Source organism: Lepidochelys kempii, chromosome 9 (assembly GCF_965140285.1).
Source record: "Lepidochelys kempii isolate rLepKem1 chromosome 9, rLepKem1.hap1, whole genome shotgun sequence".
In the NCBI taxonomy this organism is placed as follows: Eukaryota; Metazoa; Chordata; order Testudines; family Cheloniidae; genus Lepidochelys; species Lepidochelys kempii.
In genome coordinates this window covers 14,741,538-14,765,942 of record NC_136388.1, presented here as the reverse complement: position 1 = coordinate 14,765,942, position 24,405 = coordinate 14,741,538, and the positions used below count along the sequence as shown (strand labels likewise).

General features: G+C 37.7%; 1 protein-coding gene across 6 annotated transcripts in view; it reads left to right on the top strand.

Annotated features, from left to right (window-relative positions):
- The window catches only part of NLGN1 (neuroligin 1), a 459,238-nt gene that overhangs the window by 153,819 nt on the left and 281,014 nt on the right, over positions 1-24,405 (top strand). For 5 of the 6 annotated variants that reach the window (XM_073359359.2, XM_073359360.2, XM_073359356.2 and 2 more), the window contains one exon: positions 18,303-18,362. The exons of the other annotated variant lie outside the window; for it this stretch is intronic. In XM_073359359.2, coding sequence (XP_073215460.1) covers positions 18,303-18,362 — 60 coding nt within the window. The remainder of the gene's footprint in view (positions 1-18,302; positions 18,363-24,405) is intronic. 6 annotated transcript variants of the gene reach the window in all.

Here is a 24,405-nt window from a genome sequence, read left to right as displayed (position 1 = left end):
TTCACTTTTTTTGCAATAGCATTGCACTCTTGACTCATATTTAGCTTGTGGTCCATTATGACCCCCAGATCCCTTTCTTCATTACTCCTTCCTAGGCAGTCATTTCCCATTTTGTACATGTGCAACTGATTGTTCCTTCCTAAATGGAGTACTTTGCATTTGTCCTTATTGAATTTCATCCTGTTTACTTCAGGCCATTTCTCCAATTTGTACAGATCATTTTGAATTTTAATCCTATCCTCCAAAGCACTTGCAATCCCTCCCAGCTTGGTATCATCCACAAACTTTATAAGTTTGTGAATGTGGCTTTTAACTTCACACACTCTCAAGAAGGATACATTTTATTTTATTTAGCCTGTAGTCTTAGTAATAACTCACATCCCAGGTAAATGCATCCATTTACTCAGAGTCTGAGTTAGATTTTGCTTTTAGGCTTGGAAAGGGAAATGGAGCCCAAGAGAGGATTGTATTCTAAAGAATAGCTGCAAACTGTGGGATAGTCTCCATTGCACTCTTCACTTGCACTTTTTGATCTACGATTAAAAGACTTCAACCAGTGAAGTTTCAAAGTAGCCAAAATGAGTTGAGAGAGTGTCAAAGTCAGCATGGTGGTGAATTAGTAGAGTAGATCATGTGGTATGAGCAATTACTGGGGATGGGATGAGCTATTTTGGAAGAAATAAAAATCAGCCTGAACATATGAGTGTATTCAGATAAAACTGAAACTTTTTTCAGGTTCAAATAGGGACCACACATTTTTTTCCTCCTCTCCCCGACTCCCAAAAGCTGCAGTTCCATTCTTCTCTGCAGTTTTTCAATAGTCCTTCTCCCCTGCTCATGAACCCATCTCCTTCCAGTCACAGCTTCTTACCCCTAACTTTGAAAATCCTTCTGTGGGAACCAGGTGCCCCCATAATCTCTCTGGTTGGCCTTGGCCATCAGTGATGCTCAATGCACTCTGTGGTGGTAGCCCTAGGGCATAAATCTCTGCAATTCAGTAGCAGTTGGGGCCCCACAGAAGGGCTGCAAGAACTGCTGGCCCTTAAAATCGTCTTATGAGCTATGAGTGTCTCTTATATTGGAGTGTCAGAGGTTATCAAATAGGCCCTAGTTCTGTATCTGATGTTTGTGGGGCTGAAAATTTGCTGTTGCACTATGTGGTACACTATGACTAGGGAAGAAAGAGCCAGGGGACCTACTGGAAAGTTGTCAGGAAGGAGAGGCAATCCAGAGCACTCCTATAAGATTATAGAGAGGGAATCATAAACACAGGATGGACTCCAGATTAGCATGCAAACTTTTGGATGCTTATCCAAATCATGACTAACCTCCATTTTTCTGTATTTTTAAAGATTTATGTAGATTATACTCATTAAGAAAATTCTGCTTGCTCCATTTTCCCACTAATATAATCAAAGCATCAATCAAGGGTACTACTGTAACTGGCTCTGATGAAATGCACTGGAACATAGAACATTAAATGTCTTCTAATAATGAAGCAGTCCATCTGCCCCTTGTTTGGGTAGAAGCCTGATTGTTTCTATAATAATTTGAAATCTAAAATAACAATTCCCTTTCTACAACAACTTCTCAAGAAATAACTCTAATCTATCAACATGTTATAGCCATCAGATTAATTAGATGTCTTTGTTCTCTCTCAGCAAAGTGACCCTGACACCATCATGGCCTATACAAAACTAAATTTCACCAGTAAACAAAAACCAACAACAAAAAATTATTTTGAAATATTTGTCTCATTGATTTAATTCACTGAGCCCTAACTCCAAAGTGATAGGGTCATCATCAATAATGGGTCCTCTTTTACCATTTTTTCAAATGACCATTTTTTCTCCCCAGCCAGTCTTTCTAAGGGTATGTCTTTGCTACCCGCCGGATTGGCGGGCAGCAATCGATCCAGCAGGGGTCAATTTATCGCATCTAGTCTAGATGTGATAAATCGACTCCTGAGCGCTCTTCCGTCGACTCCTGTACTCCAGCGCCGCGAGAGGCACAGGTGAAGACACCACGATAAGTTGATTTAAGTACGTTGCCTTCAGCTACGTTATTCACATAGCTGAAGTTGCGTAACTTAGGTCGATCCCCCCCCTGTAGTGTAGACCAGGGCTATGTTGAATGTGTCAAACAGATGCATTGCAAATCTTATCTTTCAAAAGAAGGGTGAATTCTTCTAACCTGTAACTCTTAGTTTAGCCAATAATAGAGAAGCCACCTTTATTCACATATTTCTAAAACCTTCCCCCTTCATTTGCATCACAGAACTAACATGAAGATAGTCCTCCTGATCATCACTGGGGATTAAATTTACAGTTTCTAGATTTAATAGTATTGATTTAACCCTTTATAGCCTCTACTAAATAACTAAGGGCCAGCACCAACTGAAGTCAATGGGGGGTTTTCCATCATGGGGAAAAAATAGAGATTCTACATTTAGAATTTAGTTAATCATCCAGTTAATGCAAGAGGAAAAATAGAATCCACCTCATCACTGTGATGGCTCTGCAGGGTTAATGAGTAAAAATTTTTGTTTTAATCTAGTTAGTACAGAAGCAGGTATGGTATTTAATGCACTCACAAAGAATATCTGAATAAGAAGGTGCCATTTTTACATAATCACCTTCCAAACTGATGCTACACACCTTTTACTTTATTTTTAAGCATGTTGAGTTTTTACAGATTGGGCTTTTTAAAAAAAATTAAAATTACCATTTGTTAGTCCACTATGTTCATTCTTTCGATCACCTTATTCTAATTAACATCACTTCATTTTTTCTTGTAAAGAAATGAAAGGACTCTTCTCACACCTGTTTTATATCATCTCACTCCAGTGATTTCAGTGCTGTTTCTCATGATGTATATTACCGTGAGTGAGAGGAGAATCATGCATACAGTCCTTAGACAACAAGTAAAAGGAAGCTAGGTGGTAGTGATGGTATTTCATTCCATTTAAAATTAAACATTTGCTTTTAAAGTATTCCTGCTCTGGATAAGTTGCCAGTGTTGTTCTTTTTCTAAATATAACTGATGTATGGGTCATCCAGGATTGAGTTTAAATACAGACACAAAACAAAATTTTTCATTTTGGGAAGTGTAAACCCACCCTCTCTAGTGGAAGAAAATGTGCTTAATTCTTCTCTCATGCTGATGTAAATCAGGAGTAACTTGGTTCACGTCAGTGAAATTGGAAGGGTGAATAAACTGTGTGAGAGGAGAGTCATTCCTGTAGTTCTGTTCTTGGTTTTTTTATTATTACTTCACAAGTATTCCTGAAGAATTGCATTAATCTTCTTAAAGTAATAAAGTGAAATCCCTGCTGGCACAACCCTAACAGCCTAAAATAGTCTGGGGAAAGTATTCTGCTTGATGACATTGATTTTGCCCCAAGTGAGAGATGTAGCTGATCCCATCTACCACAGTCTTCATTTATTTTATTAATAATTGGACCCAATTCAGTTTTAGCCAGATCTTGAAGCTTAGTAAATATCTTCTGCCCAAAATGTTTCATTTCCTCTCTTGCCAAGTCAAAATTCCTTTCCAAAATCTGTGTTCCCTGACAACAGGAAAGTACTTAAACTGGGCCATGTAGATTCATACCAAGTATGTGATCCAAAAGGCATTGGACTTCAGAGAAATGAAAGGATCGTGGCCTCTCCTCCTACTCAGTCTTTCCCATCTATCTGGGATAACTACTACGATTAGGGTGTTAGCCTTGCTCACTCCTTTATTTAAGGGAAAGCAAGTATTGAAATTGTACTCAGACTATGGGTTTGTGGGCAAGAAGAATGCAGTTTGACCTCCCCGATCCTTTGCATCCACACAGGGACTAGGTAGTGTGAATAACTCTAGCTTCCCCTATTTTAAGCTATAATTTGGAATTTTAAGATTTAAAAATATCGTTTACTATCAGTAATATATAAAAGATGCCTGAGCCATGAAGGCCAGTTACATGTACAAATATAATTACTGTGTTTGCCAAAGGAGTTTGCTCTGCCCAGTAAGATAGAATTGGATTATTAATTATACCTTTTAAGATTTTAGGGTCTGATCCAAAGCCCATTAAAGTCAAGGTCAGTCTTCCCATTGATTTCAGTGGGCTCTGGAGCAGGGAAATAGGGAATACATGCTGAATTTCTTTTAGAGGCATGGCTGTAGGTTTATGTACTAAACAGAAGATATTCCGGTGTTACCCGAGGGACCGTTTGCCAAGACAGATGATTATTAATGATGTGCTTAATAATGGTATATGTATCATTATTACAAAAATCCTAATTCTTTTACCTCATGTTGTGTTAATAATGTTTTCCTTATCAAGAGGGCACATGAAAGAAACCTTTGGCCAACTCCTAAACAAGACAGTTCAGTGTTTACTTAAATTGCCTTTGTGTTAGAAAAAGACCTGTTTTGTCCCAGTGGGACCAGCTTCAAAACAAAGTTCCAAGAGAAAAGTTGAGAAATATCCTTTACAGTCTATTGTCTCAAGTAGAAGATTTCCCCCCCCCCCCTCTTCTGCTTGTAAATAGTTGGTATATTATTAGCATATGCTTAATTTGCAGAGTAGTCTGTCAATGGCAAAGTGTAATGCAACTTCAGCTGGGAGGAAGTCGTGTCAGATCAAATTGTAGCACAAAAGAAATTGCGAGTGTATCATTGTTGCATGCCTGTTAATAAGCATTTTTTGTCCTTTACGGTGTATGTAGTACTTGTGAAATTGACTATGCAAAAGTATAGATATATTTTAGCAAAGATACTTTCCAAAACATCTTGTCCTGTTCTAAGTTGGTCAGAAGTCAGTTTACATAGTGATGCTTGTCTTTTTTTGTCACACTGTAAAGGTTTGTCCCAGAGGTTTTATAAGCTCTGTTTGCCATATTAAGAGGATAGAATGCACATTATTACTATGACTGCATGAGATCACAAGTTTTTTGTACAGCTCAGGAAGTTGGGAACAAAACTCAGTGCTGCAATTCCCATTCCAAATGGGTGCCATTCCCATTGATATCCATGCTTATGCCAACGCACAATTTGGATCTAGAAGTGAATCCATAGGATATTTATCTAGTATATTGAAACCATCTCCAGGGTGACTGGATGGTACAGGGATTAATGGTGGGTTATGGACCCTGTCAGCTCAAGTTCATCCATTCAAATCCAGCACAGCTCAGTAGATTCAAACAGGTTCTTAGTGGCCTGTGTGAAATGAGCAGGTTTTGGTCCAGTTAATAGTTGTCTGACAATCATCATTTTAACTGGCTTCCTTGTTTGCAGTCTCACCACTAGGGTTGAGGACTGAATCAGCGGGTTGAGTGCTCTGTCCTCACCCCTTCAATGTGGTTCCTGCTGTTCAGGGATGAAATACATTTTCAAGGACACATGAGAAAACGTATAGATTTGTTTTTAAGGTCAGAAGGGACCACTGTGATCATCTAGCCTGACCATGATCTTAAGACAAGCTATAGAATTTCACTCAGTAATTCCTGCAATGAAGGGAATTATTCTTCTCTAATATGTAAGGGAACTGTTTACAGTGCTGCTGCCCATGCTGTACATATTCTATAGATTTAAAAAAAGAAACCACCTTCAATCTGCAGGGGTTTGTCTTGAGCATATTTTACTAGCACTGAGTTCACTGCAAAATAAAAAAAGAAATTAACAAACACATTAACGACAAAGCATGCCTGGATTATTTCAGTGGCTCTGCAATTCCTTTCACCCTTAAAATTAAATCCAGATTAGACACGAAGATTCAGTCCAATGTTCTTTATCCAAATATGAAATACAGTTGTTGATTTCATGATAGTTCCCCTGTCTTCTTTCAGTGGGGATGAAAGGAAAGCGTGCCCAATAGAGTTGAACTGGAAAAAATGTGACAGATCTGCTATCAAAGGCATTCTGTCATTTAAAAAGGTTTTATGTTCTGATATTCACAAAATAATGAAATGCCAATGTCTAGAGTTTTGAATGGCTTAAATTATCTTTAAAAATTATACAAAGTAGGCAAAGAAGAGAAAAACTCTTCTAAAAATATTTATATATTTTATTACAATAGAAGGAGGAGGAGAGAGAACCAATAGGGTGGAGGGGATGTCATTGCAATATGAAATCAATAGATCTTTCGACAGCTCACAGCCTCTTATCCTGTATTGTCTCTAGTGATCCAGTAAACAGATTAAAAATTATTGAAAGAATTGCCTTACCTTAGATCCCTCTCCTTTTCAGAAGATCAAATGATTTAATATTTTTTCACAGGTAACTTTTTACCTTTTGAGGCCCAGAGTTTTAAGAAATTCAGTTTGGGATCAAATATATTTTTCTGCATCAAAACACAGCTGCTGTATAAGTTTCAAGTTTTCAGTATCTGCAAGTTTCAAGTTTTTGTATCCGTCAAGGTGGTTCTTAAACCTTTATGTAAGAGCTCTACACACGTGCCTTATGAACAAAATACTTTTTTACTGTAAAACACTCACTATAAAATCTATTACCTGTTTTTAAAAATCCCAGTGTAGTAATTTTGCTAATTATGTCCATACAGTATACTAAAAATAAGTATGTCTGGGGGGGGGAGAATCTTGAATTGAGAAAAGAGTCTGTCAAATGCTGGGAAACCTTACATTTGTATCTGGCATGCATTTTGTCTGCCTTTCTCCACAGAGTGTTGGCATTGGCACTAGATAAGAATTAGACAGGTTATGTTGTCTCCAGCCTGTCAACTCTCACCTTAATGAGTACTGTGAGAGTGGAAGCAAGGGCCATGTTGACATTTTGCTCTTAAACTTGATGTACTTTTCAAAAACTATTCTGTGTACCTCGACGTGACATTTTGTGAGTCTGTCTATTTTTATTGGCCATTTCCTGTTCGCTAACTTCAGCGAACTTCAGCTATTAAATAGTAAGTGGGTGAAGAAGGCTTCTGTTTACATCTGTTTTGAACCTTCTGTTCCTGTGTAGGAGTCCACTGCAGCTGTCTAAATGCATGGCCTCAGACTCTGTGCTTGTCTTTTAGTTCCACTGCATTAGAAATGCTGTGCTGATTTCTTTTCATGCTTCATTCAGTATAAGAGCTTTATGTATCCGTATGGGAATGCTTAATATAACATGCAGAACAAGTGAATGGTAGTTTCAAAACAAGAGCTACGCTAATGTTGAAAACATGTCAGAATGCAAATGACTCTTTTATGACATGTATTTGATCCTTCTAATCTTCAAACACTGCTTGTACTATTCTTGTTCAATGTCACTCCAGTGCCAAGATGTTTTGAATTTTCCTGCCTAAAAACTTTGCTCCTCTAAAAAGTCTGTATATACGTATAAGAAGATTGGTGCAACTCCCCATGTCTCATACTTCTTTAGATAGCCTTTGAAATATATGTTGCCCTCTGAACTTTCCCACCACTGTTCTTGAGAGCTATGCACTTTGATTCTGTCAAAAGGCGTGGTAATGAGGGCAATTATAATTATGTTTAATTTAGCTAGCTGCCAATGTCCCAATTAAGGAATATTGTAAGGATGCCCTTAAATCCTTTGAACTATGGAGAAACATTTAAGTTGAAGTGTTACTATTTTATAATGCAACAAACTTGTGTGAATGGTGCCCACTGAACAATAGATTATTAGTATGAGGTTTTGATTTTATTTTCAGCATTCATAATTTTTCTTTTGGTAGCACTCGCAGTGTGCTAGATGCTATCTACATGAACGGGTAAACACAGGTTCTGTCTTGAAAAGCTCACAATTTAGGAAAACAATCAACACGTAAGGTGTGGTTGTATGTCCATGTGTGTACAGGTGCATAAATACATTCACACACCATGGTGTATGGTGTCTAACTGAAACAAACTAGAGTTTATTTCTAACTGAAATAAACTAGAGTTATTCAAGGTGAAATTCACTGTGGCACAGGGGTTCCACAGAAGTCTCTTTGCACCATATAATTCCCAAATTTGCTGTCCTGGGAAAGGCTTACAGCAGTGGCTATCAACTGGGGGATACATGTGCCCCTGAGGGTACACAGAGGTCTTCCAGGAGTACATCAACTCATCTAGATATTTGCCTAGTTTTATGAGACTACCTAACAAGCACAAGAGAAGTGAGTACAAATTAAAATTTCATACAGACACTGGCTTGTTTATACTGTTCTGTATAGTATACGCTGAAATGAATGTGCAATATTTATATTCCAATTATTTAATTTATGATTATATGGTAAAAATGAGAAAGTAAGCAGTTTTTCAGTGTGTTGTGACACTTCCGTGTTTTTATGTCTGATTTTGTAAGCAAGTACTTTTTAAATGAGGTGCAACTTGGGGGTACACAAGACAAATCAGACTCCTGAAAGGGGTACAGTCATCTGGAAAGGTTGAGAGCCACTAGCTGAGAGCAGAGAAGTGAAGGAGTGCCTTTCTCCCTAAAGGTTAGAGCTTTCCTCCCTTAACAACAAGCTGCATGCCCTCCAACAATATCAATATATTCCCAGTACAGTACTGGCTTTTGAAGTGCTGTGCTGGGTGAATTTTAAAGATGTATTTGGATTCTGCTATGTGGCCTGCAGGTCAATAGCTAAAATATCAACAAAGCTTTCCAGGGCTGCTGTTCCCTACGTTTTGTCTCTGCGACAGAGGAATGGGATGGAGTAGCAGAGGGCAAGGCAGCTCCCATGCTCTTTGAGCTATGCACACCATTGCAGGGAAGCTGTTCAGCTGGGGTTGATGTGAGTGAATGGGCCACCGGGCTAGCAGATCGTTCCCTTTAAACTCCTGGCCCACCGACCTATTGTATGTTCCTGTGGTGGGCCAGGCAAAGATGCTATCTAAGCAACACCCGCAGGCCCCCTTTACAGCTACTACAAAAGGCCTGGTTATTCAATGATTTTTGGATGCCCTCTGAGATAGCTAGATAATGAGGGTTTACCTGTAATTATTTGATTACATCAGCCCTTACATTCTCAGAGATCGTGCATTATAAACAGTACACAGGTTATAGAGGAAAACACATGCCTGGAAGGATGTGGTCTAAGTGGCAGATCTGGGCAGAACTTAATTCATGCCTAATAATGCTTTATTCTCAATTATAATTCATGGTTACTTTGTGAAAATATTATAGATCAATTTGATTTGCTCTGTAATGTGCAGTTATTTCTACATGGCTACTTTTCATGGGCAGCGGTTAACTCCAGTATCTAGGGCCTGGTTCTAGTCCCAGCTGTGCCACAGATCAACTACACAGCCACTGTAACAACTACTATAATTAATGGGGTTACTTGTGGAATATAGTGCCACCCACCATGAAGAAGGTTACCAGAATCTGGTCCCAAGAGATCATTGTTGTGCATATGGATCTCTCGTCATAGTCCAGGCCTATAGAACTAGTGTACTGCCTTAACTAAAGTTGATTCTTTTGAAGGAAGTATAGTTGGGTCCATGATGAGTAATGTCACAATGACTTGACAAACTTGTACTTTTATGCTAAATCCTGGGCCTGCCATGCTTGATTGCACTTCATGATTCTCCCCAGTATAGTAAAAATTAGGCCTTGCATGTCAATTTTTAAACTGGTTGTACTAAATTTATTTAGGTATTCTGGGCAGTTGGTAGCAGTGGGTATTGTCTGGCAACATAGCTTAAGGTTGGTGGTGACTTCATGACCTGGTGTCAAGCAGTGAAGCTTCCTCAGTAGCAACAGTATCCCTTTGTACATTCTTATGCTGTGAAAGCTTCACACACTTAAATCAGCCATTGCAGCATGAATATTGGAGACCTTTGAAAAAAGTGAAAGTATTTGAATATTGATAGATGACAGTGTGGCCAATTTCTTCTGCTGGGATTTGAATTGTGGACCTTTGAACTCCAAACTTGCAGTTCAACCACATAAGCTGAATAAGATCTTTTGGAAGCTTATAGAATAAAGAGAGTTCATATCCTTCTTACAATTCTAGAGGAACTTAACTGAGATTTGTAACAAGAGTTTAGTATGCCATCTAGATTCCAAATAGAATAAAGAAGAATATATTTGTAATGTAGACAATTTGGAGTTATGTCACATCTAGTATGTGCTATTTGAGTACCTTCAATACTATTTGCTGCCAATTAAAAGTCCAGTAATGGACCAGATTCATCCCTAGTGTAACTCCATGGGGTTTTGTCTGGCATAAATTTGACCCTTCAATTAAAGGCCCAATCGTGCCAACACTTTTGTGTGTGTGTGCTAAACTTTAAGCACATGAGTTGACCTGTTGACCCAAATCTTCGGAATGCAAATTGGTACAGCTCCATCAAATACAGTGGAGCTACACCAATTTTATATTAACTGAACATTTAGCCTGTTGACTTCAATGATTTTATTAAGATGCTTCAAGTTACGTATATGTATAAGTCTTTGCAGGATCTAGGCCCTAGTCATTACTCATGAACACAGAAAATTGTTTCATGCACTTTCAATTCAGCTGGCAGAGCAGCTGTGGAAGAATGAATTCATTATAGCGGAGTGTCATATCTGGAATATGAATATTTGTAAAACAAAGTGAATTATTAATGCAAGTTAAATGTTAAAAGCTGCATGGATTAAGGAGTGGGATTGTGATTGGTAAATGCTGTAAAACCAACTATTGTCGAAACAATAACTATATTTTATTGTTATCACTGAGATTTACTGTATAGAATGTGTAAAAACAGTATAAATAATGGTCATCTTGTTACAATGGGAAATCTATGAAATAAAAGTTATAGTTCAGAGACTGGCATTCCATCCTCAACCTTAGATTTTCTGGCATTGAGGTTTTGTATTTTAGCCTTATCCAGCCATGATTTTTGTTAATTGCCTTGATTTTTTTTTCTCCCTAGTTTCCTGTGTAGCCCCAATGTAATTTAAAGCTGCTCCCTCTTCCTCCCAATGAAATCCATATGGGAGGGGCAGCACTACTGCGACCTTATCCCAAGTGCCTATTCCACCCCCCTATGCCACTGGGAGTGAACCAAGCTCATAGACTCTAACCCTAATGGTTTTTATTACCCTGATATTTTTCCCTTTTGCATTGACATCTAGTATATGTGATGGAAGCCAATGTGGCTAAGAAGTTACAATAGGTATGTGTGATTTCCAGTACTCAAATGAGCCAGAAAGATTGATTGCCAGACTATCAGATTTTTTTCTTCATTCTTCCGGTCCGTTTTATGAACATTAGTATCCGGAATAAAAAAAGATTGATAGTTATCTAACTTATTACCAGAAAGCAGTGATCATGACTACGAAAATAAGATTTAATTGGAATTTTGACACATTTTGTAAGTGCTATCACAATCCATGGAATATTTATTAGGTGTTTCTGATGATAGAGACTGATCCTGCAGGTGCTTAGACACATGAGGAACTTAAATGGCATAAATAGTCCCAGCAAAATCCATGGGACTCGCATGCCCAGTGTTTGGGCCTTCATTTAAATACAGCGCATTGCCCATTAATGTAAACGTTGTGTTCTAAAAGTACTAGACTTGTTGGCTGGTGTGAGAGCATGCAGTGTGTTCCAGCCACATCTCCACAAAGTGACACATTTGGCTGCTGCACTGTGCTGGGAATAGAATATTTGCCACCCCTAAATAGAATGCTCTTCTGTATGTCTCACTAATGAGGAGACTGCTTGCTAAGCTATTCTGCATAAGCTTAATTATTTGCTAGGATAAAAGTGATTTTTGGTATTTTTTTTTAAATGGCTGCCTCCTATGTAAAGGAAAGCCTTGGATGGCCACAATGCCTGATATATACTTTCATTACAATCCGATAAGGATTTATAGTTGGCTCCATACAAAATATTCACAGCAATGTCATAAGCAAAATAAAATAAAATTGCATATTGCCAGTGTACCTGCTCTTGCAAAATTTATTCAGATGAGTAGCACCACTGTACCCATTTCTGATGTCACTTACACCCATATACATTTGGAATTTACTTACACTGATAAACAGAGATCAGGATCTAACCCATTGACTCAAGTGTGACTATTCATGAAAGTCGAGGTTGCAGGATTAGGTATCCCGTCCTAACTACTCAGCAGCATGTTGGTGTAAAGAAATATAGCGGTGGGTAGGTAAGCAGTGCCAAGATAGCCTGTTTGGTGATTGAAGAGTATGCAATTAAACAGGTAAGCTTTCACAGAAAGTGGGTTCCTTGTTGTGGGTGCAATTAGTAAATTAATTTTGTGCCTATTTTTTTTGTACCTGCAGGTGTAACTACAGTACTTGCTCACAAAAGCCTTAGCCTAGCTGAAAAAAGGTTCTATAAGGTTCATTAGAGGAGAATTAGGATCTGTGGAAATGAAGACAAAGAAACGTAGCTTCTGTAGAGACTAATGATGCCATAATCTTTTTTTTGTTTGTTTGTATGAACAGTTGAAATGCACACAATCATATGGTCCAATAGCAATTGCAGCGGTCAAAAATGGAACCCAGTTCCTTATCATACCTCATTTATATCTGAAGCCCTCTTCTGGACAGAACATTGGGAAATGGGCTTTTAAGCAGGATCAGGTTGTATCTATGAGAAGGGAGCTGAAAGGCTTGAGGAAAGCAGGAAGTGTGGATCTTAACAATTTTTTGTCTTTTGTGTTTTAGTATTTATTTTATTTCTGTGGTACATACAGAAAAGTACTTGCAGTCTAAAGAGAGAAAAGAAAACAGATGGGAGGAGCAACAATTATACAGTTAATTAGAAAATATGAATAAATAGGACATGTAAAATCTCATCTATTTACTCCTCAAGTGCACCAATGTCAGTAAGTTTCTCATAGGTAAGTCTTCAGTGGTTATTTTTGTGTGTAGAGGGCAGGAACTTTATGGATAAGTCCAGGAAGCTTCTTAATCGTTTTCAAGGAGCAGCGTGGAAGACAACACAGAAATGATTGTCTGAGAAGCTGATGAATGGGCATTTGAAGCTCACATCATTGGAGTAGGAGTGAATATGGGGCGGGGGACCTAAACTAAGACAAGAGTTGACAAGTAGGGAGAGTCAAGGTGGGTTTTGAAGGCAGTAATAAGTGCCAGACAGTGTTGCTGGTTTTTTATTAAAGTAATTACAGTAAACAGTCATATAAGACAGGTAGCTCACGAGAGCTTATGCTCAAATAAATTGGTTAGTCTCTAAGGTGCCACAAGTACTCCTTTTCTTTTTGCGAATACAGACTAACACGGGTGTTACTCTGAAACCAATGAAGAAAGGGGTTAGCAACTGGCAAAACCACGCTATACAGGTGTAGGTTCTAATAGCAGTGGTACCAATAATAAGTAGCTGAGGTCCATACCCAAGGTTGTACAGCCCACACTGAAGTCCATGCTGCCAGAGCTTCACTGCTGTTAGCACCCACGCTAGCTTGGGTATGCCAACACTTGCTGCAATCACACACCCCCACTGCAGTGTGGGCAGCAGTTAGGAGCCTAGCTCCAAGTTAGGGTCATTTGTGCCTCTGAAAATCTCCTCCCAAAGAAATTCTGGTTATGTTTCTCCCCCAGCTGCTTTTCATGGTTTTTTTTATTTTATTTTTATTTTTTTATATTAATAAAATTATTTTATACCACCATTCAGTAAATGACCATCATAATGGATCTTTCCAATTTTTCATAACACTTATGCAGGCAGCTGTCATAAAGACTTGTATGAATACGTAAACATATGTCTGATTTTAGAATTGCAAGCAATGAGTATAATGGAGTGTAAAGGTCTTAGGAGATTGATACTATCCCCAAATTAAATTTAAAAAAAATCATTAAACCTGAAAAGTACCAATGTTATTTAAAAAAAATAATCTGAATTTACTCTAGTTGGAATCCATGTCACCTAATGTTCTAAAATGACATCTGATCCAACAAAACCTTGGATATTATTTTATAGCCCCAAATGTTTAAAATGAACAAATACAGTTTTATTTCATAGATCTTTAAATGTCCAATCAAAACTTCTATGCTATTGATGAAGGCATAGTGGTAGATAGGAACTCACGTAAATTAAAGGTAAATATATCATAATATTGTAACAGGTATGGAGCAGTTAATGTGGAACCAGAACTAAATGTAGCCCATTGAATGAATCTTGGCAGTACCCATATTGTTCCATTGTTAAAACCACCTTCACCCATTTCAAGTTATGGGACAGACTATCTAAGCCAGGTACAATAGTCATCTAAATGAAGGTACTCAAACCCTATAGAGTTTTGTGATAAAATAAATCACTCCTGCATCAGCATTTTAAAGGTTTCAGTCTTTTTTCATAATTTAAGATACCTGCTCTGTGTGCCAATAGGTAACATTTATGGCATTAAAAAGATGCAGCAATGATAGTTACAACTTGGTCCAGAACAGTGAGCTGCTCTTTATATTTGAAGGCTATTTTATAAACATAATAAAAGGATTTTTTTTCTTAATGGATGCACAAGGGTTAGGTGGAATGAGTGAAAAAATAAGAGGAACTAGTGAGCATTCATCAAGGATATTAAGAGGCAAAAGTGGAACAACGGAATGAAAAAGCAGATATAAAGCCACTTATATAGAAAAATGTAGTAGTCTGGTGCCATAAGAAATAATTCTGGAAAGTTAAGAAGCTTTTCTTTTATGCTGCTCTGTCTCCCCTGTCTCGCTACCATTTAGTGAATTCTGTTTAATTAGCTTTTAGCACCTGCACGAAATATAAAATCAAAACCAATTATTTCCCCAATGGAAAAACCCCATAGAATCTAATAGTGAATAAATGGCTGTAGAAATTATTTTTGGCAAAGGTATAGATGAATAAACATAAACTTTCTATAAATATTTATTTGAACTTAACTAAGAATTAAGTCCCTGCTATACAATTCCAGAGCTTGTTTAAATTTTTTATTGAAGGGATATTCTTGACTGCTACAGTCTGTAGGATTTTTCCATAAGGATTTATTTTCTTGCTGCCTGAGTTGAACTCACATTGACTTCAGTGGGAGTTTTTCCTGTTTAAGGACTGCAGGTTTGAACCCTTATCTTATAAAGTTAACCTAGTAGGCAGACACAGCAATATTATTAATCAGTGGAGTCTATTATTCCTGAGAATAAAGAAATAGTCAACATTATTTACTATATTGGAATGAGAAGCAGTGCTGAAGCAAAGGAAAGCCAAGTCTATGCTACTCTACTACAGCTTTTGGTGTTTCAGAAGGCTTTCCTATTGTCTAGCCTCAGGTACTATGGTTATGGGGGCCTTATAAGTACCTAACATAGATATCCAAACAAAAAATTGCCACTGTTTCTTTAAGGTTACAGTGCCTTTCTTTTGGAATTTAATGGTTAGGACAGTCACATGACCAATAGTACTTAAACAAACCTTTCATCCAAGGACTACAGAGCATTTACAAACATTAATGATGCCTTGCAATACATCCTGAGAGGTAGGAAAGTACCGATCATCACAGAAGCCTCTCTACACTGTGATACCACGACCTAGGTTTCAACCACATCAGTGGCCTCAGGAAGTAGATCTCCCATGGCAGAAAGTATATCCAAAGAGGTAGGCATTTGTTGCTCTGAGGTGGCCATTGCCAAAGTGGATGCTGCAGCCAATAAGGTTTGCAGGAATGGGCCAGGTCATGCTAGAAATCAAACCTACTATCTATCTTGGAAGAATATCCAGGGGAGGGAGGGCAATGGTATGATTGAATTCTCCCCACCAGGAGGGGAGATTAGTTGAGCCTCTTATTTTAGACTTGATAGAATTTAAATGTAAATCTGGGATTCCTGGACTACACTGGAAGACAAACCATGTTAAACTATGCTAGCCTGAAGTGTGTTCAGTATCATTTGATTCCATTAACAGTGTGTTTCCCACTGTTATTGGGATCTGTGTGTATTGCATATGGCCATGTAGCAAGCTGACCAGCAAAGTGACCACCTACGTTTCAAAGAAACAAAAGACAACTTGTTGAAAAATAGAGGCTAAGCTTATTTGTAAGGGACATGTTTCGCTGTACTGTGTGTCATTTTGCAGCACAAGATCATAACTTTACATAACAGTGTTTGATTCTTTGTATGACTGCTGTTAAGATGTGGGATTATATTGATTTTAGACAAATATGAAACACAATGTACCATATGAGGGACATGCCTTATAATAAGGGATTAGTCATCTTTCAATTTGCAATTAAATATTTTCTGAGAAGGAGAACTTTCCCTCTACCCAATTTATTTACAGAAATACATGAGACATTTGTCTTTCCAGATGTCTCTAGGTTTGCCTGTCGGTCACTCCTTTTAACATAACGTCGTCAAGAAACCCTTAAAAAGAATACATATTTTTAACTGTAACATGTCATTCCTGGTTACTATATGCATATCTCTTAGAACTGGTAATAGTTCATTCTTCCCTGTATGCTTTACTGAAAACATACCTTTAAGTGAATGATCTTCTAGTTTCCTTGCTATACTTAGTGGTTTTGTCCTTTTTCGGGAGTATAGTAGTTATGGTGTGAGAATGATAGCAGCAAATCATTAGGGTGCTACCTGCATTTAGATAGGGTCACATTATGTAGATATCATATTTTGTAGCGATTATATTGAGGATTTCCATTAGCAGGAGCTATTGCATTCACCAAGGTTCTGAATTAAACAGAATGATTGCTTGCAGGTGTAATTGTAAAATTCTGTTGTTGAATTTATGATGTATAATTCCAGTGTTCTGTATTTAGAATGAGCTTGAAACTATTCTCCTGACTGATGCAGTAATTAAGGTATTCAGCTGTGGTTTTCAACTATGTGGTCCGGTTTCAAAATTCACAACTAAAATTTAATGGTACATCCTGGATTATTTATGTTGTCAAACATATGCACCTGGTTCAATACAAACAACATTTTCAGATTTTTTTTTGTTTAAGTGCACTAAGCAGAATTGTAGTGTTCTTTGTACAGATTACAGGCTTAATGTTGAATTACTAATATCCTGTAACATAACAGAAGTAGATGGAGCTTTTTAAAATACAAATGTTTTAACACTACTTCATTGTTCAATGTGCTTAAAGTTAATGCGTGCCTCTTGCCTACATGTACAATAGATATCGAGACACACGTTTCATCTTTATTCTTGTTTTTGTCTGTTTTATGCATGAGAAAGTTCTTGTTTTCTACTATGTGCATGGCTGCGTTTTTTAACTTGAGTCCTGTGTTTGTACTGATTGCTTTTTTTGCATGCAAATTACAGAATGTCATGGAAATTGGATAGCTCTGAAAAAAGGAAAGATAATACTGAGTTCCAACTGTCTTGTGTTTGTGCATAAGTGTGTGGAATACATGATATATGGAAATATTTTCATTACGGCCTTTGACTTTTCTTCTGCTGTATTTTTTATTACTTGCTAAGAGAGAAGGGCAATTTTTTTTCTGTTGCAAGAGATGATGAATCTCCTTACATGTTAATGGTACTTGTGTTGGCATGGAATATGGAATGGAATTATTAAACCTTAATTCCATTATTCTTAGTATTGATTGTAGGATGTTAGTTGCCCTGCCTATGCTGAGACTGGAATAGCCTCTGTTTTAAATGTTATTTTTGTATAGACTGTGTGACATCCTAGTCCCACTGAAGTCAATGGAAAATGTAGCTCCCATTGACTTAAGTAGGGCCTAGATTTCAGCTGTTGTTTCTAAAGCCCACTTCGGGACTTTCATATTTTTTAACAAATATATCAGCAGATGGTCAAAGAAAGGTTACAGGGAATTTTCAGTCCACAGCTGTATTTAAATTGGAATATAATCAATGAGTCGTCAACAACAACAACAAAAAAGCCAAATCCATTCTTGTCCTTTTTAAGCAGGAGCTAAAATTGTTGGACTCAGAAATTTGACTTCACTTGTCACAGAAAATTTTCTCTTCACTAATTGTCAAAATATTTATCAGCAACATTATTTCATCAAATATGAGAGCTAATTTGGTTTTAGTTTGTTATTGTCACCACCTGTTCAAATTTAAGAATGAAGGAGATAAGTATAGTTTCTGGTTATTTGTGGTGGGTATGCTTTTAGTAAACATTTCCTTTAATTCTTTATTTTTTTTAATGTAAAGTATCAGGCACTATTTGCCTCTCCTGCTAGACGTTTCTAATAGCCATACCCTATAGGAGAGATTTTGCTATATAGTTTAAAAAAATGAAACAAAAATGTGTGTTGAACCTCCCCACAAATGTTTTTCTTGAAACATCCTTGGGAATTTAATATTGACTATTTTTTTCCCTCAGTCTTGTGTATTCTTGAATTGTCTTTTTTTTTTCCTCCATTTTCTCCATTCTCAATCCTAGGTCCCCTTACAAAGAAACAGACAGATGATTTAGGTGATAATGACGGTGCTGAAGATGAAGGTATTTTTTTTTTTGCCGCCAAACTGATTTGCATGACAAGGATCCCTGAAAATCTTTTTATCCCCTCTTTTTTTTAACTTCTTGTCTTTTGAAGATTTTTTTTTATTCCCATTTTTGATGTGTTTTGTCTTCTTGCTTGTTGTTTTTATATATATACATATATATATATATTTAATTCTTTTAAAAGAAAGAATGTTGTTAAGTTTTACATTTTTATGCAAATGAGTAACAATATTTAAAGATGAGGGGTTTTGTTTTCTTGAAATGGACTTTTGATATGTTTCATCCCACCTTTTGACTGAATTTTGTCCATACTATTTGAACTAACACTTTTTTTAAGTCTCTCTGTACACCTTTTTGCATGTTTTCTAACCCTCTGTATTTATATATTTCACCAAATACAAAGATGTTTCTTTTACCAACTTATCTCAGTTTGATAAACAGAGAAAATATTGTGTTTATAAAGAAAAAATGTTAGAAAACTCTTATAAAGTGTCTCTCAAGCAACTGAATTTGCAGTAGAAAAGCACAAAATCCCTTCCCTTCTACATTATCATGTCAAGAAATGTAAACTCAGATATACCTAATCTCACGCAGACAAGAGGCCTGGCACTAAAATTTTAGCCAGATTTTCAGCTGCAGTATATTGGCCTCATTCCATTGAATTCAGTGGAATTGAGCAGATCTTCACCAAGTGGATGCAGTCCATTATGTTTTTACTATTACAAAGATCTACAGTTGTCTGGGCTGGCGTTATTGAACACCTTAACAAACGCTAAACAGAAGAACTGCCTTTTCCTCACCCTCCAAAAAAGCCACCCAGGACGTCAACATATCAAACCACATGCCAACCTTACCCCCAGCTTTCCCCTGACAAATTCTGCAGTACAGTTATTTGTGGTCAGTGCAAACATCTGCAGAGGACTGAACATTTAGGGGCAGCAAAAAGCAAATATAAAAATAAGTTACACAAAAAACCCTATTCAGTTTGGGCTGGCCATGGCAAGGAGGGCTGTGCTGCATAATTCATAGAATAACAGAGTTGGAAGGGATCTCTGGAGGCCATCTAGTCCAACCCCCTGCCCAGAGCAGGACCAGTCCCAACTAAAATCATCCCAGACAGGGCTTTGTCAAGCCTGACCTTAAAAACTTCTAAAGAAGGGGATTCCACCACCTCCCTAGGTAACGCATTCCAGTGTTTCACCACCTTCCTAGTGAAAAAGTTTTTCCTAATATCCAACCTAAACCACCCCCACTGCAACTTGAGACCATTACTCCTTGTCCTGTCATCTGCTATCACTGAGAATAGTCTAGATCCATCCTCTTTGGATCCACCTTTCAGGTAGTTAAAAGCAGCTATCAAATGCCCCCTCATTCTTCTCTTCCATAGACTAAACAATCCCAGTTCCCTCAGCCTCTCCTCATAAGTCGTGTGTTCCAGACCCCTAATAATTTTTGTTGCCCTTCACTGGACTCTCTCCAATTTCTCCACAACCTCCTTGTAGTGTGGGGCCCAAAACTGGACACAGTACTCCAGATGAGGCCTCACCAATGTCAAATAGAGGGGAACGATCACGTCCCTAGATCTGCTTAATTATGTGGGAGGGACCGTAATTGTACGGTCCCTCCCACATAATTAAGTATAATGTGTTGCAAAGAGCACAGGACCTTGCCTATGTTTCTTTAGAGGCTCAATGAGCACTTACCAAGAGCCTGGATCATAGCCACCTGGTTTAAGGGACTGGACAGTACTCCCTATGAAGTCAGTCTCTCACTTTAATTAGCAGCAGATTTCAATATAAAACAGTATTAGATAATCCCCAGTCCCATGTATTACTACTACAGCATCAGCATTCCCAATCATTGCCAGCCCAGGGACAAAGGAGCCTGGGATTAGTAATCAGATTTGGGTCTTCTGTATGTGCTACAACCATTAGGCCAGCCTTAATGAGATCATTTTTCATTTTTGTTTCCAGAAGACCCAAAGGCACTAGTGCACATTACAGGCTAATGATCTGCAAATTTGCAGTTTAAAAAACGAAGGTGTTTTCAAGTCCTGGGTAAAATGTGTGCAAAATCAGAAGTTATGTAAACTTCTTTGCTTTCCCATTTTGTTTACATTCTTGCAACTGTATAGCCTTTGTGTCTTAACAGGCCAGCATCTGTCTCACACGAGCTGTACTAAAAGTCTTGCCTTGTCTACACTTGGACATTTTCTTGCCTGTTTTTGAACAACTAGGTAGCTGCACTTGTGTTACCACTGAGCTACCTCAACAGCTGTGCATGACGTTGTAAAAACACCTGTGATCCATGTAGCATCAGTGAATCTGAACCTTTGCTGACAAATGGGTGAGAATCTAGTGTAGTTACAACATTAAACTAAAAAGAAAAGGAGCACTAGTGGTACCTTAGAGACTAACCAATTTATTAATGCTCAAATAAATTGGTTAGTCTCTAAGGTGCTACAAGTACTCCTTTTCTTTTTGCGAAACAGACTAACACGGCTGTTACTCTGAAACCAAACATTAAACTAAGGGTTTCTTAGGCAGTGAATAAACTAGCATCCCAGATCTGGAAACCTGGTTTGGGTTAAAAATGTAAAGGATTTGAATGTTTTCATCCTAGTCCCCTATTTTTGTTTAGTTCATAAATTAATTTAGTTTAATTTGGATTTATTCTAAAAAGTACCTATCCTTTAGGCACTTCTGGTAAAATACATTATAATAATTATTAGTAATATCCTCAGCTGGAATTGTGGCCCAGAGTACTAGGTGCTGTACAAACGTATGAAAACTCGGTCACCAATGGACTCTTCTCATCCATCAGAAATCCCATACACTCTGTAACTCACCTATGTTTCTGTCTCACTTCATCACCATGGTATCAGAGTAGCTCAAAATCTTTACTGTATTTATCCTCACAACCTCCCTGGTAGAAAAGTGTCTTGCCCATTTTACAGATGGGGAACTACGGCATGGAGAAGCTAAGTGATTTGCCTGAGGTGACACAGGAAGTCTATGGGGGAGCAGGGAATGGAATCCAGGACTCCAAAGCTAGCCCTTCTCCACCACTTTCTCCAAAGTCTGGGAGAAGAGAGAGACATTGCATCCTGTTCTGAAAATCAACAGACTGAAGCTCTATTGTACCAAGAAGGGAAGTGAATTCAAGGACTGTGTATTTCTGGTGAAGAGCCCTCGACCAGCCCCTAATGTTTTAAAAGTAAGCTAGGGGACTGCTAACTCAACTCTCTCAGCTGATCTCTGTTGCCATGGCAGCCCAAGAAGATAGGCAGTCTCTTGGGTAGCTATGACTCAAACCATATGACTTTAGAGAACAGTATATAGTAGTACACATTTGTCTATATCACAAAACAACCACATGCTTCAGCATAATTACAGTCCCAGCCAGGCTGGAAAAGCATAAATGTTGCAATTTAGGATGGAGATTTTTTTGACTGATACACACAGACAGCACAGTGCCTGCTCACACTGTCATATTAGTTTCTCATTCCATGAGCATCAAAATTTCAGAGTTAAAACTTCATTTGCATGTTACATTTTTCAGTGAATATTTTCCCCCTCTGAGAACTTCTGTTCAACCTACATTTAATTTTTACAATGATGTTGCTAACACTTCAAAATATAGGTAGTAAAAATTCTGACAGCCTTTTAACGTAAGCAGCTCTATTGGGTTCCATTATAATTCTATCCCTGCCAACCATTGGTAGTATGGTGAAGGTTCTGTCAGTTTCTGCGGTACTTTCATCTTTGAGTCGTTTATAAATTACTGACTTGGTTGCAGAGTCCCTCTCTAATTAGAACCTTATATTGCTGCTTACCTATTAAAGACCTATCAGAATTACAACTCTTGCATTTCATACTACTTTGTATCTCTTACATCTATACAGTGCTACATTTATACAGTGCATACAAGAAGGATATCAAAGCAATTTGAAAATCAGCAATTGCTATATAGGGATCACTTCATCCAGCACTTAAATGCAGCCACCTCTCAGGTGAAATGCACCCAGCAGCTTAACAGCGTACAGCGAAACGACCCAAAAGCTTAAGATAGGAGCTGAAGAAGAATACTACATTCAACTAAAATTTGAGGTGGTATTTAGGCTGAATGTAATTAGAGGAGGTGGAATTTTGCCAGAACATTAGGATTAGGATTAAACACTCCCACTCTTAAGAAAAGTGCAATAGGTTCTTTAATGATCACAAGCTGTCAGGCCTTCAATTTGACAACTCATCTAAAAGATGTGATTATTTTTAATGGAAGTTTGCATACTGAGATTTTCAGTGGCTTACACTATTAAAATAACTATAGATGTATTTAGCGTCTCATAGATCTGAACTCAAAGTAAAATGGCTTCAAAGAAGATTTTAAACTGTGAAAATAGTTTCATTGACTAGTGCCATGTTCCCATTATGCGAAATTTGTTAGAAAAAGATTTTGGAATAGCTAAAACAGTACATATGTAGAATCTTGCTAAGTAAGAAGTACATGGATTCCTGAGCAGCTAGTTTGCTTGTAAAATCTTCGTAACAGTTTTCAACAATAACATGTTCACAACCCAAATGGACCTGAGATGGTAAATAAGTCACACACCTCTATAGTGTCAAAGTGAGACTTTTAAAAGGACCCTTGGAACAAATGAAACTTTATGAACTTTATTTTTGAAATTAGTTATTTGTTCTTTATGCATTACTGTAGTGCTCCAAAACCCCATTCAGAATTGATGCTCCAGTGTGCACTCTGGAAACACAGAATAAGACAGCCTCTTCCATGAATGATTTAATCTAATTAAGAGCAGAGATAACAAGTGGTTGTAACAAACATTAAGAAGGAATGGGAGTTGGAGAATGATGGAAACCATAATAAGAGCATGTAATTACATAGGCTATATAAATAAGATAAATATCAGACGTACCCACTCCAGTCTACTTAGACATTATCAGCTGGCAATTTAAGACCAAATAAATCATGGTATCAAGGCAAAACACAGGTATGAATAAAAGATGAAGGGAGTGAGATGCCTGAAGTCAGGGAGGATTTTGAATGGAGATGTCCCATAGACATTTCTTTTGAAAATGTTCACACTTCTTGTCAGAAACTCCAAACTCCTGGTAGAAATACCAAACTTGTGACCTGATTCTGCAGGCCTTATTCACACTGAGACTACTCACATGAGTAACTATGACTCAGCATGAGAAAGGGTTACGGAGCAGGCCCTTAGTGGCCAAATCCACCACTGGTGACTTTAACAGAGTACGCTGTGGATAAACCCATTCCCTGAGTCACTCAGAATCAAATTCTGATTTCACGAAAGCTGCAAAGGTATACCTGAATGTAGAATTTGGACCTCTGTCTAGACACTGCAATGTGTTAAAGTGAAGATATTCTAATGTCCATGAAGTTTACTGACCACACTGCAATACTCTGGTACAATGGGTTGATATTGGCTCAGAGGTTAGAGATGGAAAACACCTGTCAGGTCATTTAGATGGGATTTTCAAAAGTAGCTGAGGGAGTTAAGTGCCCAAATCTTATTTGATTTCAGTGGGAGTTGGGCACCTAACTCCAATCCAAAACTTTTGAAAATCCCACCCTTAATCCTTCTTCATACCAATACAGATTTATCCTTACACAATATTTTTAGTACTTTGTCCACTCTCATTTTTAAAGGTCTCAAACAATGGAGCTTACACCGGTTCCTTGGCCACATATTTCAAGGTCTAATGGAACTCATTAAGAAGTGATTCTTCCTACAGCCTACATTGCTGCTTTCTGAATTTCATACCAGTTCAATTATTAACTTCTAGTTCCTAATATTCTCTTGTCCCACTTAAACAACTCCCATCTATCCCTAATGTTTACACCTCTCAAAAACACCCAGATGTGGATAAAGTACCCAAATCCTGTTCAGGCAAAGTTCCCACTGACTTCACATGAAATGCAATATTGGACCTCAAAATTAAACAGTCTCTAGTCTGTTTTAAATTACAATTCATAGTAAGGACCTGATTCTGCATTCTAA